At 42.3% G+C, this 18,601-nt stretch overlaps 1 protein-coding gene across 3 annotated transcripts in view; it reads left to right on the top strand.

Annotated features, from left to right (window-relative positions):
• Positions 1–18,601, top strand: part of ZNF827 (zinc finger protein 827) — a 163,792-nt gene that overhangs the window by 140,171 nt on the left and 5,020 nt on the right. The window contains exons 10-14 of one of the 3 annotated variants that reach the window (XM_063108278.1): positions 754–925; positions 2,007–2,173; positions 15,660–15,851; positions 16,225–16,402; positions 18,266–18,298. In XM_063108278.1, coding sequence (XP_062964348.1) covers positions 754–925; positions 2,007–2,173; positions 15,660–15,851; positions 16,225–16,402; positions 18,266–18,281 — 725 coding nt within the window. In that variant the 3' untranslated portion in view covers positions 18,282–18,298. Of the gene's footprint in view, positions 1–753; positions 926–2,006; positions 2,174–15,659; positions 15,852–16,224; positions 16,416–18,265; positions 18,299–18,601 lie in introns of all 3 variants that reach the window. The other 2 variants (XM_063108279.1, XM_063108280.1) reach the window with 2 other exon arrangements.

The raw sequence follows: 18,601 nt of genomic DNA, 5'->3' as shown, positions 1-18,601 counted from the left end.
CCTGAAACATTTTTATGTCAATTTTATGAGAGGGTTTCCATTAAGAAATTAATTGAAAATATTTATTTTATTTATGTAAAATGAAAATTTCCAATTAAATTATTTCATACTAGTCATTTTTTCGCTTTAATTTCATTAGTTTTTTATTTCTTTGCTGACCCAGGTCTGGAGCTTAGAGAGAACGATGGGGCTTTTTCCTACAAATAGTGTTTTATTCTTCCTGGGCTCAACACCCACCCACGACTGACAGATAGCAGGGTGTACGTACACACGCACACACACACACACACACACTCTCTCTCTCTCTCTCTCTCTCTCTCTCTCCCCGCTTAGCCCCTGGGGGCTCATCTTATCAGGAAGAGGGGCTGTGGATATTCTACACACACACACACACACACACACACACACACACTCTCTCTCTCTCTCTCTCTCTCTCTCTCTCTCTCTCTCTCTCTCTATCTATCTCCTCTTAGCCCCTGGGGGCTCATCTTATCAGGAAGAGGGGCTGTGGATATCCAGGAAGAAGCAGATTACCTAGTGCCCTGAGGCTTTCTTTTGTCTTTGAAAGTAATTAATACAGGAATCACCTTCTGGGTAAAAACTTTTAGATACTTAGAATTCCAAGTCCTTACCTTTGGAAGTGAGACTTGAACCATCCTTTCCTTGATACCATTAAGTGACCTCTTGCAAGGTGTTGGGATTTCACTTTTTCAGAGCTGTTTGGGTTTTTCCTGTTTCTTCCCCCTCCCTCAGAGGAAAGAAAATACAAATGCCACTTGTGCCCCTATGCTGCTAAGTGCCGTGCAAACCTGAACCAGCACTTGACCGTCCATTCTGTGAAGCTGGTGAGTACAGACACTGAGGACATTGTCAGCGCCGTCACCTCTGAAGGTAGTGATGGGAAGAAACACCCTTATTATTACAGGTGAGTTGCAGATGGCACATGCTAGTCAGGCGTCTCAGACTCTTTCTTCATCCCTCCCTGCCTGTCTGTGGGGGGCGTACAGCTGACGTTCATTTTAATATTGTCTTTGCATAGATTGAACCCTGCAGTTACATGGACTCCTCTCGTGGCTTAGGTGGCCCTAGTAGAATTAATTGAAAGAGAAGTGGTCTTGGAAGTGGCTCTCTGGGGTGGAGCTCCAGAGCGTAACAGGGCTCTGGGAATGATTAGCTTTTAGGTCTGTGCAGCTCAGAAGCCCCCACCTTTGTAACTGAGCACCTTGCCACGTCCTAAGAATTGTAGGAAAAAAGATGAGGAAAAAAAATCTGAGAATGGTGAGGAAATAACCAAGAAGGCATTACGTATTTTCCTTTGGCTGTGTTGCCCTTTAGTTTTAGTTTGGATTTTATGTTTTGCTTCCATATTTAACCATGAATCAATATTCGGTTCAGTCGCTATCAAACTCCAAGGTTCAGACTCTCAGTCAAATCTTGCCCTGGAGATATGCCATTCAGATTGGTGGAAATTTGCTTTTGCACAAAATGCCTGCGTGGATGGGTGGCTTCTATCAGCAGTTGTGACAGATAGGGCTGTCTCTTGTGTCATATGACAACCTGTATGAGTATGTGTTTTTATTGCTACCAGGGAAGGTTTCTGGAGTCTGAGAGAGGCTCAAGGGTATGAGGGGCTCTCCGAGTTTATCAGTGGACCAGCATGGCTGAATACCTTGGCAATGCTGCCCCATATGTCTTTGCCCAAAAGAATCAGTTAGGTGATGTGCAGCATCTGGAATCTATAGTTTTTAATTAACTTTATGTTTATTTAGCATCATTATAGCATGTATGGGATTGTTACATTATGCTGGCACTTAGTCTGTTTGGCACAGTGACCAGGCATCCCAGAAAGCAGAAGAATTTTCCAATGCAAAAATCTTCTTGGTAGAGAGAAAAATGTGTGTTAAATTCCAGTTTTCTTGAGTGTTCTAAATATAAGTAGGTAGCCTACATTTAGAAGTTGTATCACTCTCTTCCCTCCCCCTCTTTTCTTTTACCCTTTCATATAGTTGTCACGTGTGTGGATTTGAGACCGAGCTCAATGTCCAGTTTGTCAGCCACATGTCACTGCACGTGGACAAGGAGCAGTGGATGTTTTCGATCTGCTGCACTGCCTGCGACTTTGTCACCATGGAGGAATCAGAAATAAAGACTCATATTGGCACCAAGCACACAGGTGACCATTTCTGTCATTCCTTCTCACCCTTTTCCTCCATCCCATGCACCCTAGAGTGCCTGCTTTCTGGCAGAAGCATCCTTGCTGCCATGAGACATTGACATTTCCTCCCATAGGAAATGACTTTCCTGGGGTAGCAGAGCCACATCTCTCTTTAATCCCAATGCCATTGCCTGTAAGGCCCGTGTCTTACTGATATGAAAGATTCACAAGTTTAGATGCAGTTGAGGGTGCTGAGCTGTTCCTCCTTCTGGTCCTCTTTCTCATCACCATACATAACCATCATCAAGGGGGCTTGTGCCTTTCTGCATGCAGGATCTCATCTAAGCCTCACAGCAACCCTGTGAGGTGCACGCTCTTGTTGTCACACTATATAGGTGGAGAAACTGAGGTTTCACAGACGTAGGGTGCTCCATCCAAGGTCAACTCAGTCCGGAACAGTTTTCGTTCCAGAGCCTGCTGTCTGTTTCATTGCTGTTCTGACAGCTCCGTGAAACACTGGGCAGAGCTTTGAGACTTTCTGGTTTGCTGTACCAAGGCGCTGTATATCCGATTCCCAAGCCATGTTCCTCTCCCATGAATCTGCAACCCCACTGCTCTCCACAATGACGCGTGCCATGTGCATTCAGGGGCAGAGAAAACCAAATTCCCCTGAAACAAACCCATCACTCTCTAGGCTGTGGCCAAGACTCTGCCAGTGCACGTCTTTCAGTTAAGCCTCTCACCATTCTGGCCAAGTTCTTCCATCTAATGATGTTAACATTTTGACTTCACCACTCAATTATACTCTCACAAGTGATGGTTACAAATGACACCAGTGTGGAGTCAGTAAGTAGGACTGAAGAGGAGCCCCCTGCATTTGCAGTGCTTCCAGATTAAGCTGATGCTGCTGACTGCCAGCCTGGGTGGGGGGTCAGCCCCTCACATCATCGGTACGTGAAAGATTTGGGAAGGGGAATTCCCCTGTCAGCTGTGCTGACGATGTGCACAGCCAAGAAGGATCTCTCTGTGCTTCTCTGGCTGCTTTGGCTCGCTGGTGCCAACAGCAATAAAAGCTTGTTTTTATCAGTAAATTGAGCAGCTATGACTTGGAGGTCTGCAGAGAGCTGTTATGCCAAGTGAGAAGGTGCCATTTTTACAGCCGGTTGTCTGACCGTAACCACATTAGCACTGTAGGCGGGCAGCAGGTGAGCTGGGAAACCCACGTTGCAGACAAATTAAATTCTGCATTTCTGGAGTGGCTAATGGAGGAAAGAGCCAGCCTCTCTTCCATTTCCACTGGATTTTCAGATTTTCTGTTTTTCTCTTTTCTGTTAAACTCTTGTACTTTTAACCCTCTTCACCTCAAAGTATGCCTGAACCCAGCTGAAAACCTTCTTCCCTCCCACTGCACACCACAGCCCCTTCAAGGAAACCATAGAAAACATAATGGCTGGAAAGAAATTGGACTTATCATCACTTAATTGTCCTTGATGGAAACTTCACATTCACAACTAGCCAATGCAAACACACTCACCTCCTAAATACCACAGGGGACGTAGTGAAGATCTTGTTCCTCAGAGGTGGCAGAGCTCCTTGTCTAACTGGGAAGAATACTCTCATTTGTTAGCACAGAGAGCCAACAATGAAATGCATTAAAGAAGTTTGTTTTTTAGTTCCATAGAAGCCTGTATGCTGCTGTTATTATAATAAGATTAAAGCCTATTTTATAAACCAGGGCCCTGTGAACTTTTTTTAAAGGGCAAGATAGGATATATTTTAGGCTTTCAGGTCATATAGTTTCTGTCACTACTACTCAGTTCTGCCACTGGAACTTGAAAGTGGTCATAGACAATATGCAAATAAATGAGCATGGCAGTGTTCCAATAAAACTTTATTTATAAAAACCAAAGTCTGGTTTGGGCCCAAGGGCTATAGTTTGCTGAAGGTAATGGTCTCACAGGGAGGGTTTCCTATATTTAGTGCTGTTTTGAGGTGTTTGAATTTGACCCAAAATATATCTATCTAATCTGTAAATTAATAAGCTGAATTATTGCCAAGTAATGATGTAAAGAAATATGTATGGTATATAACATATAGAACTATATATGTTCCTGAGGATAGGGAGCTTGTCTAAGTCGCTACTGTATCTCCAGCACCTGGAACTGTCCCTGAAAATATAAGTGTTAAGGGCAGTAAAATGCTTATTCAGTGAATGAGCATATATATGTGCGCAAGCTCATCTAAACACATTTGTGCATGCTAAGTAAAAAAATTACACAGACATGGTCCTTGCTTGACCCTTAGAGTTCTATTGACTCTCTATTTCTGTAATCTGTGTGGAAGAAGTTACTCGATATGGAGGAACACACACACTGGATTCTAGATCTGGGTTCTAGACCCCATATTACCGTAAATAGCATTGTGAATGTAGGAACTCATTTAACTTCTCTGGGCCTTCATCCTTTCCCTGCATTACTGAATGTTCAGTGGCTGTCCTACAGGCCTAAAACTCTCTTATTCTGTGAGCGCTGTTCTCTTATTTGATATACCTGTCTTAGGAAAAAGGCACCTATTATTTTAGTACCTTGGGAAATCTGCAGTGCTGTCTTGTTACCTAAATGAAGTTGTGACCTACAGCATGAGCTTTAATAAACAGCAAATGTTATTTAGTCTCCCACAGAACCCATGCTTTCTCTACTTCCTTATGAGTTACTCCTTCCCAAGGCACACTTGTGAATGGGATTCTGAGGGGCTATGTGAAGAGCTGTCCTCTCTTAAGTTGTTTCTGCATAGTGACCCTTTCTCTTACTCCCCAGCTCCTTGTCCATGCAGAGAATATATATTTTCTCTGGTGCTTGTGACTTCTTCAATGCAAATTCTGCTGCAATTTCTACATGTTGTAATAAATGGCATTGAGGAATCTGAATAGCTGTTTGGAAAATACAACCATTAATACCTCAGCTCACTGACACCAAAATTAGTTCCAGATGATTCACAGAATCCCTGTTAACAAATGAGCCTAGAACACCTTGAAGAAAATAGAATATTTATCAAACTTATAGAGTGAGAAGGATTTTGTAAAGCTTAATAAAACAAATCATAAAGGAAAAAAATTGGGAAATGTGACACACAAACATTTCTCCTACTTGCAAAAAAACAAAAAAGAGAAGGAAAACAAAAACAAAACCCATAGTCTGAAAAGTGTGTTTGTAAAAATGACAAAAGGTTAATATATTCACTATATAAAATATTCATATAAATTGATAAGAAAAACGTTAGGCCTCTAGTTGAAGTATTTGCAAAGAACATGAACAGTCAATTCACAATGAAAGAAAGAAAAATGAGTCACTTAACATAGAGGAAAACATACAACCTCATTAGCAATCAGATTAAAACTCAAGAATGGCTTATATTTCACCTAGTAAGTTAGGAAAACATTTGAATCCACTTTTATCGGCCTGATGCTGGTACTCGTTTTGCTGTGGTCCTGCAAAGTGGTAAAACATTTTGGAAATGAGTAAGATAGAATATACCAAGAGGTTTAAAAAATGTGATACTCAGTGACCCATTAATTCCACTTCTGAGAGTTTATCCACAGGAAAAAATTCAACCAGTGGACTATAATTTTAACTTTAAATTTTAAAAACTATTTAAATAAGATAAGTCCAGTCCATGGATATAATACTATGATTTAAAACAGTTCAAAAATATTCTCATGAATTTTCTTGAGAACCAACTGTGTCCCAGATATATAAAACAGCATGGGAAAATACAAAGTGCTAGTTGTTATTATTATTCTATTTTTAAAATATTATACACTAGACTTTATAATAGAATAATATCTTCTATAATGCTTACCATGAGCCAGATATTGTTCTTAGTGCTTTACATATAAAAACCCATCTAATCCTCACAACAACCGTACGAGACAAGTGCTGATATTATCCCCATTTTAAGGATAAGATGATTGAGGCACAAAGTTATGTACCTTGTCCGAGGTCATACAGCTACTAAGTGGTACAAGTGGGATTCAGATCATGTATTTCGGATCTCAAGTCCTTATTCTTAGCCATTATGCAATTTAAGGCAACACTTTAGAAATAGACATGCTTATTACTTTTTTAAGAATGAGAAGTACACCAAAATGTAATGGTGTTTGTATGGAGGTGGCAGAATGATTGGTAACTTTTTTATGGTCTCAGTTTCTTAATTTCTGTTATTTTATATTATGAAATATTTAGTATTTTGGTTTTTGTAAGTTCTCTTCAGCTGATTGTCCTAATGTGTTATTACCTGAGCACAGGTGTCCTTCACCAATAAGGTAAATGACCCATTGGATCACAGTTAGCCTTGGATTTAGTTGACAAGGACACCCTGGTTCACTCCCTACAGAAACAGCAAAAGAAGATGATGACTGGAGGCAGGGGAGGCTGTTTGGACCAGAGATTGCTAACTGAGCAACTGGGCTGTGTTTGCATGCTGTGTCACAGAGCAGCACCGTAGCACTTTGTGTCTTTATAAATTTATTCATCTACGTTGCTCTGCTCAGTGCCTTGAGCCTGAGGGCACTTGAAGCTATTTGTAAAGATTGTAATTGATTTTAATACATTCTAAAAACAAATTTAAAATAATCACTTGCGATACACTGTTGGTAAGACGGGTCTTAGAGGATGGATTTGGTGAAGCTGGGTGTTCAGGACCCCTCCTGAAAATGTTCTGTTTGTCTACAAAACGAGACGAAGCTGGTAAGGAGCTGGCAATAATGGTACTAGTTTTCACATTGCTTCCTTCTACCGAGGGAGGACTGTGTATTCTAAAGGCATATTCAATTCCTCCTTGTGGTCAGTAACTGAGGTCTTATACGATCTGTCCAAGAACCAAGTTAAATTCTCATAGGAACAAGATTTTTTGAAATGTGAAATAAAGTAAATTGTCTGCCCTGAACACTAAGTGCAGACCTGACAGGAACAGGATTTGAAAACATCATAAGTCAGTAAATATTTTTTCCTTCCTCTTTTTAAAAACTTTTCAAAATTGGACTAGTAATATATGGTCAGTCTACACAATTTTGAAAATTGAATAAAAAAACCCAAACATCATGCTGATAATTTTATGCTCCAGATGTAACCCACCATTACAGCTTTATTTCCAGACGTTTTGTGCCTGTATAGAATATATCGTGTGTTTTTTAACCTCTGAATAAAGGAAGTTAGTTTCTAGAATTTACAGTCACTAGATTGCTTAATTGACCAATTTGGAAAGAATTGAACAGTTTCCCTATATTTCTAGCCTAACCTAAAATTATGGGATTGCATTGAGTGGGGAGAATTGACATCTTAAGAATATCAAGTCTCTGGAAGCAGGAACAGTATGTAGCTCTTCAGTTATTTGGGGCTTATAATGTACATCTTTAACTTATCACAGTATAACTTCAAGTGATTTTACCACTTCCTATGTAGCAAAAGGGCCTCCCAATAGTACATCTGCATTTCTCCACCCCCAGCCTTTAGCTATTGTCATGTATTTACTTATATATGTATTATAAACCCTCAAATACAATGTTATTATTTTTATTTAAACAAAATTACTTTTATCATTAAAAGATACTTAAATAATAAGAAAAAATCATGTTTACCCACATACTTATCATTTCCAGTGTTCATTCTTTTGTAGATCCACTTTTACGTTTGGTGTCATTTTCCTTCTGCCTGGAGGATTTCTTTTAACATTTCTTGTAATGCAGGCCTGCTGGTGACTAATTCTTCCATCCTTTTTTTTTATTAGCATATTCATTATTACAAATCTTAATTACTCTTTGTGCCCCTTCCATCTTTTTTAGTGTCATCTTGTGTGTGTGTGTGTGTGTGTGTGTGTGTGTGTGTGCGTGTGTGTGTGTGTGTGTGTGTGTGTGTGTGTGTGCGTGCGTGTGCGTGCGCGCCCTTGTTTTTGAAATATATTTGCACTGGGTATGAAATTGCAGGTTAACAATTTATCTTTCAGTACATTAAAGATGTTACTTCACTGTCTTCTCACTTTCACTGTTTCCAGTGAGCAATCTGCTGTCATCCTTATTTTTGTTCTGCACATATCTTTTTTCTTCTGGTTGCTCTTAGGATTTTTTCTTTATCATGGGTTTTGAGCAACTTAATTATGATGTTCCTTGGTATAGGCTTTTTTATGTTTCTTATGCTTGGGGTTTATTTAACTTCCTGGACCTATGGAATTATGGTTTTCATTACATTTAGAAAAATTTTGGCCATTTAAAATATTTTTTCTGCCCTTCCCACCCCATCAGGGACTCCAATTAAACTTATATTAAGCTGCCTGAAGGCATCAGTTCACTGGTGCTCTATTCACTGGGGAGATTCTTTTTAACTGTTTCATTTCAGGTAGTTTTTATAGCTGTTGTCTTCAGGGTCCCTTATCTTCTGCATGTCTAATCCACTGGTAATCCCATCAGTGTATTTTTCCATCTCAGACATCTTTTTTATATCTTCGTGTCTCTACTTAATTCTTTGAACATATGGAATATAGTTATAATAAGTGTTTTTTGTTTGTTTGTTTGTTTGTTTTAAGTTTTATTTTGTCGATATACATTGTGGCTGATTATTGCTCCCCATCACCAAAACCTCCCTCCCTTCTCCCTCCCCACCTCCCCCCCAACAATGTCCTTTCTGTTTGCTTGTCGTATCAACTTCAAGTAGTTGTGGTTGTTATATCTTCTTCCCCCCCCCCGTTTGTGTGTGTGTGTGTGTGTGAATTTATATATTAATTTTTAGCTCCCACCAATAAGTGAGAACATGTGGTATTTCTCTTTCTGTGCCTGACTTGTTTCACTTAATATAATTCTCTCAAGGTCCATCCATGTTGTTGCAAATGGCAGTATTTCATTCGTTTTTATAGCTGAGTAGTATTCCATTGTGTAGATGTACCACATTTTCCGTATCCACTCATCTGATGATGGGCATTTGGGCTGGTTCCAACTCTTGGCTATTGTAAAGAGTGCTGCGATGAACATTGGGGAACAGGTATACCTTCGACTTGATGATTTCCATTCCTCTGGGTATATTCCCAACAGTGGGATAGCTGGGTCGTATGGTAGATCTGTCTGCAATTGTTTGAGGAACCTCCATACCATTTTCCATAGAGGCTGCACCATTTTGCAGTCCCACCAACAATGTATGAGAGTTCCTTTTTCTCCGCAACCTCGCCAGCATTTATCGTTCATAGTCTTTTGGATTTTAGCCATCCTAACTGGGGTTAGATGGTATCTCAATGTGGTTTTGATTTGCATTTCCCGGATGCTGAGTGATGTTGAGCATTTTTTCATATGTCTGTTGGCCATTTGTATATCTTCCTTAGAGAAATGCCTAGTTAGCTCTTTTGCCCATTTTTTAATTGGGTTGCTTGTTTTCTTCTTGTAAAGTTGTTTGAGTTCCTTATATATTCTGGATATTAATCCTTTGTCAGATGTATATTTTGCAAGTATTTTCTCCCACTCTGTTGGTTGTCTTTTAACTCTGTTAATTGTTTCTTTTGCTGTGCAGAAGCTTTTTAGTTTGATATAATCCCATTTGTTTATTTTTCCTTTGGTTGCCTGTGCTTTTGGGGTCGTATTCATGAAGTCTGTGCCCAGTCCTATTTCCTGAAGTGTTTCTCCTATGTTTTCTTTAAGAAGTTTTATTGTTTCAGGGTGTATATTTAAATCCTTAATCCATTTTGAGTTGATTTTAGTATACGGTGAGAGGTATGGATCTAGTTTCATTCTCCAGCATATGGATATCCAGTTATCCCAGCACCATTTGCTGAAGAGGCAGTCCCTTCGCCAGTGAATAGGCTTGGTGCCTTTGTCAAAGATCAGATGGCAGTAAGTGTGTGGGTTGATTTCTGGATTCTCTATTCTATTCCATTTGTCAGTGTGTCTGTTTTTATGCCAGTACCATACTGTTTTGGTTATTATAGCTTTGTAGTATAGCTTAAAGTCAGGTAGTGTTATGCCTCCAGCTTTATTTTTTTTGCTCAGCATTGCTTTGGCTATGCGTGGTCTTTTATTGTTCCATATAAATGTCTGGATAGTTTTTTCCATTTCTGAGAAAAATGTCTTTGGAATTTTGATGGGGATTGCATTGAATTTGTATATCACTTTGGGTAGTATGGACATTTTCACTATGTTGATTCTTCCAATCCAAGAGCATGGGATATCTTTCCATCTATGTATCCTCTCTAATTTCTCTCAGCAGTGGTTTGTAGTTCTCATTGTAGAGATTTTTCACCTCCTTGGTTAACTCAATTCCTAAGTATTTTATTTTTTTGGTGGCTATTGTAAATGGGCAGGCTTTCTTGATTTCTCGTTCTGCATGTTCACTATTGGAGAAAAGAAATGCTACTGATTTTTGTGTGTTGATTTTGTATTCTGCTACTGTGCTGAAATCTTTTATCAATTCCAATAGTTTTTTTGTAGAGGTTTTAGGCTGTTCAATATATAGGATCATGTCATCTGCAAACAAGGACAGTTTGACTTCATCTTTTCCAATCTGGATGCCCTTTATTTCCTTCTCTTCTCTGATTGCTCTGGCTAGTACTTCCAACACTGTGTTGAATAGGAGTGGTGAGAGTGGGCATCCTTGTCTAGTTCCTGTTCTTAAAGGAAAAGCTTTCAGCTTTTCCCCATTCAGGATGATATTGGCAGTGCGTTTGGCATATATGGCTTTAATTATGTTGAGATATTTTCCCTCTATACCTAACTTATAGAGGGTGTTTGTCATGAATCAGTGCTGAACTTTATCAAATGCTTTTTCAGCATCTGTAGAGATGATCATATGGTCCTTGTGTTTGAGTTTATTAATATGGTGTATCACATTTATTGATTTGTGTATGTTGAACCAACCTTGCATCCCTGGGATGAATCCCACTTGATCATGATGAATAATTTTACGTATGTGTTGCTGTATTCTGTTTGCTAGTATTTTAGTGAGGATTTTTGCATCTATATTCATCAAGGATATCGGCCTGTAGTTTTCTTTTTTCGTTATATCTTTACCTGGTTTTGGTATCAGGATGATGTTTGCTTCATAGAATGAGTTTGGGAGATTTGCATCCGTTTCAATCTTTTGGAATAGTTTGTAAAGAATCGCTGTCAATTCCTCTTTGAATGTTTGGTAAAATTCTGCTGTGAATCCATCTGGTCCTGGGCTTTTCTTTGTTGGGAGCCTTCTGATAACAGCTTCAATCTCCTTTATTGTTATTGGTCTGTTCAAATTTTCTACGTCTTCATGGTTCAGTTTTGGGAGCTTGTGTGTGTCCAGAAATTTATCCATTTCCTCCAGATTTTCAAATTTGTTGGCGTATAGTTGTTTATAGTAGTCTCGAATGATTCCTTGTATTTCAGATGAATCAGTTGTAATATCGCCTTTTTCATTTCTAATTTTTGTTATTTGAGTCTTCTCTCTTCTTTTTTTTGTTAGCCATGCTAATGGTTTGTCAATTTTATTTATCTTTTCGAAAAACCAGCTTTTTGATTCGTTGATCTTTTGAATTGTTTTTTGGTTTTCAATTTCATTCAGTTCTGCTCTGATCTTAATGATTTCTTTCCGTCTGCTAACTTTAGGTTTGGATTGTTCTTGTGTTTCTAGTTCTTTAAGGTGAAGTGTTAGGTTGTTCACTTGCCATCTTTCCATTCTTCTGAAGTGAGCGTTTAATGCGATAAATTTTCCCCTCAATACTGCTTTTGCAGTATCCCACAGGTTTTGGTATGATGTATCACTTATAGGTGATTTGACGCTTCTCTCTTGCAGCTTTTAAGATTCTCTCTTTGTCTCTGAGTTTTGCCAATTTGACTATGACATGTCTTGGAGAAGGCCTTTTTGGGTTGAATATGTTTGGAGATCATTGAGCTTCCTGGATCTGAAGATCTGTGATTTTTCCTATACCTGGGAAGTTTTCTGCCACTATTTTGTTGAATATGTTTTCAATGGAATCTCCATTTTCCTCCCCTTCTGGAATACCCATGACTCGGATATTTGAGCGCTTGAGGTTGTCTGATATCTCTCTCAGATTTTCTTCAATGTCCTTGATTCTTTTTTCTTTCTTTTTGTCTGCTTGTGTTATTTCAAACAGCCTGTCTTCAAGTTCAGAGGTTCTCTCTTCAACTTCGACAAGCCTGCTGGTTAAACTCTCCTTTGTGTTTTTTATTTCGTTGAATAACTTCTTCAGTTCAGCAAGTTCTGCTAGTTTTTTTCAGGACATTGATTTCCTTGTACATTTCCTCTTTCAGATCCTGTATACTTTTCCTCGTTTCATCATGATGTCTAGCTGAGTTTTCTTGTATCTCATTCAGTTTCCTTAGAATTATCACTCGAAATTCCTTGTCAGTTATTTCAGTGGCTTCTTGTTCTATAGGATCTAGAGTTTGAAATTTATTAACTTTTGGTGGTGTACTTTCTTGATTTTTTGTATTTCTGGTATCTTTTTTTTGGTGTTTATTCATTGTGGCAGGGGGTTTCACAGACCACCGGTTTGAGACTAATGATTAACTAGGATGTTGCTGTGGTTGCCAATTTCGTATGGCTCCCTCCGTGACTGCTCAGTTGGCCTCTAGTGCCTTGTGTGTGTGGTTGCCTCGGGTCTTGGGCTTCTCCGGGGAGCCACCTTTCTGGTCAACTTGGACTTTGCTGGGCTGGTGGATCACGTACCACAGGGTGTGTGATCTCTGTTGAGCTTTCACTTCCCGTGCAGGACTTCTCCCTGTTCCGTGTGCTCTGGCCCAGGCTGTTGGATCGTGCAGTGGCGACCCCACAGGGTGTGTGGTTTCTGTCGAGTCTCCGCCTCCCAGGTCGCATATCTCCCCCCTCTGTGCACACTGTGCTGGGCTGGGGTGTGTCTTCTGCGCCCCTCTTCTATCAGCTGGGCCTTCAAGACCCTGCTCGGCACCGCTTCGCCCAGGAAGTCTACCAGGTTTCTGCTAGGCACAGATGACTGGTCTCTCTGGGTGCCTTTGTAGCACTGTGTAGACCTTTCTCGGGTCTTGTTCACCTTTGTATCCTCCCGGCATAGACCGAATCTAGCGCCCACCTGCAGCCTGCTCTCTGGCAGGTTCAAGTGGACCTGGGAACTCTCCTACCACACTATTCCCAACCAGAAATTGGTTAGGCTTTTTTCCGAACTAGTGGCCGCAGAGATGGTATCTGCCTCCCAGTAACAGGAAGTTTACTGGGGGCCGCAGTCCAGGGTGTGGTGGAGTGACAGTCGGCCCGCCCGTACTTCCTTGCCCTCCCGACACTGGGCGGGGATGCCCCACGCCACCAACCCACCAGAGAACCGCAGAGGGAGTGGGAGGGGAGGCCGGCCCGCAGGCTCCAGAAAGCCCCCGCCGGGCCAAGCAAGTGGGAAGGCTCAGTGACGGCCGAGCCAGGCGGAGCTGCCCGCACCTGGGAAAATGGAGGCAGCCCCGGGGCGGTGAGTGGCCTGGTGATGCAGGCGGGAGCCGGGTGGGCGTAATCCCCCCAAACAGAGCTGGGCCAGGGGTCACTCACAGGGTTTTGCCAGGTCGGGTGTTCACTCTCTGTCTCTGGTTTGCCACCTTCCCTGTTTTTGGCCGCTGCTGCCTCAGGCTGTTCAGTCGCGGCGCGGCTCAGGCACTCCCAGGAATCTTCTTTAATGCCGGCCTGAAACCTCGAATCCTGAATAGGGCAGCTGGCCGCTTTCAGCGCGGCCCCGGCCTCCGGGATCCTGTCTGCATCCACAGCATCCCTGGCGCCGTGTTCCCTGTTTCGAGACTCGCTTTTGCAGCTAAGAAACAGTTCTTTTCCTGCTCCACACTTCAAAGCTGTTGCCTGTAAATGAGGCAGCCTCTCCTGCCGGGGGCAAAGTGGCGGTCACCCCCCACGACCGGCCACCAGCAGCGGTCCTCCCTTAAGAGATGGCAAGAGGAAGGTCCACAAGTTTCCCGGCTGCCTGAGGCCCAGTGGCCGCCTTTTCCACCTCAGCTACTCCACGCCAGCCGCCGCAGCCACCGCCATCTTGAAACTCCCCTAATAAGTGTTTTAATGTCCTCATCTGCAAATTCTGACAACTGTGTCAGTTCTGGGTCTGTTTTGATTGGTCGATTATTCTCCTTTTTTGGGATTGTGTATCTTGTTTCTTTGCATGTCTGATAATCTTTGTGTGGATACCACACATTGTTATTTTATGTGTCGGTGCTCAAGATTTTATCTTTCTATAAATATTCTTGACCTTTGTTCTAGTATGCAGTTAATTACTTGGAAACTTTGATCCTTTGGGGTCTTGCTTTTATAATTTGTCAGGCAGGTCTGGATCACCAGGCAGTGATCCATCTAGGGCTAATTATTACCCACTACTAAGAGATCTTCCTCAATTTTCTAGCTAATGCTCTGTGAATTGTGTGTTTTTCCTGGCTGGCTGGGGGAAAGAGCCACTGTTTCCAGCCCTGTGTAAGTGCCACGCACTATTCTCTAAGCCTTTCAGGCATCTCTTTTTTCCTCCAACCTTGGGTACTTTCCCCATACACATGCCCTGATCCATATTCGTCTCAATACGCAAGGGCGACCCTCTGCAGGTTTCTGGAGTTCCTTCTCTATGCTGCTCTCTCCTCTCTGGTACTCTACCCTACAAAGTATGGTCAGACCCTCAGCTCTTCTCCTCTACTCAGGGAGTCATCAGGCTACACCTGGGACCCCTGCCTGCCCTGTGGCTGGGAAGTCTCTCAGGGCAGGAGGCTGAGACATCACAGGCTAACCCTTTTATTTCCCATCTCACAGGGACTGCTCCTCATTGACTGCACAACATTGTCCAATGTTGTGAAAACTATTGTTTGATATATTTTGTATGTTTTTTTAGTTGCTTTAGTAGCATTGGTAAATCCAATCACTGATACCCCATCTTGAGTGGAGGCAGAAGTCTCCTAACAGTAGATTTCAATGCCCTATTGGCTTGTTTACACCTGGCTTTGAGAGAGGGTCCAGTGCACTGATGAAGAGCATAGATGCTGGAGTCAGGCCAACTCACAGCTCATCTCCACCACTTCCTGGCCACGTGACCAGGAAGTGGCCAGGTTAACCTCTCTGTGCCTCCACTCCCTCACCTGTAAAATGGGGGTCATAATAGTTGTGCCTCATAGGATTTTTCAGAGGGTAAAACAAAATAATACATTTAAAGGATAACACTTGAGTTCCTAGAACTTGGTAACATGTTCAGTACATTTCAACTATTGTTGTCATTTTATTTTTAATTATTGTAAGACCTCAGTAAACACTTGTTAAATGAATGAATGCCTGCTCTTGGCACCAGGTACCACGAATGTCGTCACCACAGGTGCAGTGGGACCTACCTGGGACTCCCACGGGTGCACTGGGAGAGCTAAAAACATTAGTCTGAGCTACCAGAATGGTGATGCATCCATGAGACCTGACTCCCCCACCCTCAATTGCTGCCACTCTGAGGGTTTTCATCTCCTGTATAACAGAACTGGGTTATTTTTATTTTTCAGGGGAAGACAGGAAGACCCCCAGCGAATCCAACAGCCCCTCTTCATCCTCCCTCTCAGCCCTGAGTGATTCAGCCAACAGCAAAGATGATTCAGATGGCTCCCAGAAAAATAAGGGTGGGAACAACCTGCTGGTCATCTCCGTCATGCCCGGGAGCCAGCCCTCGCTGAACAGTGAGGAAAAGCCAGAGAAAGGTAAGGGAGGAGGTGGGTGTGGCCTGCTCGAACCTCCACACTCTAGGATGACCCAGTCTTGAGAATAAGCTCTGGAGAGGAGTGACATTGAAAAACAGATATTAGTACCTGGATACAATATAATATGCATCACCTAACACTTGCAATTACTTCTGGCTTGATTTGCATTCAAGTGTGGAGTGGAAAGATATAGAGGGTGACATTGACTCCGAAGCTGTATGTTAACTCCTTTTAGCACAGATGCAGGCAACAGTGCCTGAAAGGGAATAGCCATCAGAGGTGGGGGGCTGGGAGGAGGGGGGAAGTCAGCCCCACTCCTGCCCTCTTGTCCCTCTGCCCCATGCACCTCTACACCCAGCTTCGGTCCTTCCAGGGTTCGAATGCGTTTTTTGCAACTTTGTCTGCAAGACGAAGAACATGTTTGAGCGCCATCTGCAGATACACCTCATCACCCGGATGTTTGAGTGCGACGTGTGCCACAAGTTCATGAAGACCCCCGAACAGCTGTTGGAGCATAAGAAATGCCACACTGTCCCCACCGGTGGGCTCAAGTAAGGAAAGCAAGTACAGAACCTTTTACTGCGTTGTTATTAAGCACCCTTTCCCCTTCCCTGCCCTACCCCGTCCCCTGAGGGTTTTGGGGGTCATGGAGATGGGGAGCTTGGGATGAGGGGAGTCGGTCAGGAAGCTCTGTTGCCTTTAGCTGGATTGAATTAGACTTGTCCCCTAGAGGGTAACAGACCTCAGCAGGAGAATCCGTCTCACAAGTATTGCAGCATTCAGGGCACGGAAGATGACTTATTGGATCAGCTAAGCCTGCAAGGGTAGACTCATCCTACACTGCTTGAGTTTTGTTCAGACTTGATTCAAATTGATGTGGGGGTTAGTGTCCACAAGTGCAAATCATTATGCTGCCGCTGCAGTTCACCATCTCTATTTATTAAATGGCTTGCCATATATCTTTTACATAAGCATTACAACCACCCTACCCCCCCAAAACTGGAACCTTGGCGGTTTGAACAGGCAAGAGGCAGCGTTTTCCATGCAAAGCTCACGTGCTTCATGTCTTCCTGCAAACATGCCGATGCCTTCTCCCAAAGATCTAGACAGCAAGCATCATTAACCAATATTTGCCAGAAGCCCTCTGCTTTCAAGTGAGACCAATGAATTATTATCAAACATATTGTGTGTCTGGCTTGACAATAGGTGCTAAAGGGCACACAAGGAATAAAACATAATTTCCATCCTCAGGAAATTTATGTCCTAATACTACCAGAATATAATCTTCCCAGTGATTCTGAAATCAGAGTCTCTGTTCACAAGGCACTTATGGTCTAGTAAAGAGAAAGAAGCATATGTAGTCGGGCACAAAAAGATACAATTTTCAAGTCATAATTATTAATTTTTAGATGAACTTATCATGTAGTTAACTGGATAAAAAAAATACATTTTACTTAATTCAAGAAAAAATATCCAAAACTTTTGTTTTTAAACATTGTCGTCATCATTAAAACTCACAGCCTACCAGGGAGGTAGCGTGACTCCCCTGAGTGGGGGAGGAAGGGAGAAACCCAGAAGGCCCCTGAGAGTCGAGTGTTGGGGGGCAAAGCTTGTCCAAACAGAAGAGTCAGGGAACAGCACCTACTATTAAATTCCATTTGGTTTCCCTCTGGGGCACTTATGGGGGAAGGTGGTTGAAAGGGTTGGGGAGTGGTGATTATTTCAGGAAAACCAGTAGGTGGGTAATGCCTAGCAAGAGATCATTTGGGAATTTGATTTTGTTTGTTCCCTCTGTCCCTTATAAATATTTGTGTACTCTTATTTTTTAAAAAAAGAAGAACCATGTTTTTCCGTGGTTGGACTAGTGCTCGTTGCCCTTCCCAGTAGCCCAGTCACACCCATTAACTTCACAGCCCCTGCCAGTCGTGGCTTTGCCAGTTTGCCTTTCCTCAGGGACCTAAGAAGTCCTGAGCCTCTGAGCCCATTGGGGAGAATGCACAGTGAACTCTGATGCTTCTGCTGGTACAGTCACTTCCCGTGCGGTGCTAACCGTCCCCTGTGTAATAGTTTATGTTCTAGGATGACCAAGTAGAAGAATACTTTGAAAAAGTTGATAATGCCTTCTGGCTATACAGTGAGTCTTTGTTTTGTTTTGTTTTGTTTCCTTTGCCACATTAGAGAATTAATTTGCCTGAGAGAGTGTCTTTAAGATAAATACTGGGAGCATGGAAAACCCTTAGCACTTTGCCTGAGCAGCGAAAGAAAGATTGAGCTGTGGGTCACAGAAATGTCCTTAAAATGAAACAGACTGCCGATGTCTAAATTGCTTTTCTGTGATGGAACTGCTTGTACTCTATATCCTGTTCATAATGCAGATCAAATAAGATTATGCTATTATTTTTCTTTTGCCGTAGCTCAGGACAGTGGTGAGTTTCAGACTCCTCTAGGTAAGGCCCAGCTTGGCGTAGGGGTTGTGTGTGCACCTGACCTGGGAATGGGCTTTATATTTCTCTCGTGTGCACTCTTCTGTGAGCTGAGGTTCAAAGGCTAACGGCGAGCTTGGCGCTGAGGAGGCAGTGCACGGTGCACTTGGTTGTGTTGGGCTCTGCTAAACACCTCTCCAAACCCCGAGGACAGTCCACTCCTGGGCCCTGCCCTGCAGGACCCAACCAGAGTTGAGGCAGCCACGTTTGCATTTGCATTCTTTTTGGAAAGAGAGCAAACACGCTACAGTTATCCTATAAGCCACC

Source organism: Cynocephalus volans, chromosome 9 (assembly GCF_027409185.1).
Source record: "Cynocephalus volans isolate mCynVol1 chromosome 9, mCynVol1.pri, whole genome shotgun sequence".
NCBI lineage: Eukaryota > Metazoa > Chordata > Mammalia > Dermoptera > Cynocephalidae > Cynocephalus > Cynocephalus volans.
This window is presented reverse-complemented; position numbering and strand designations above follow the sequence as displayed.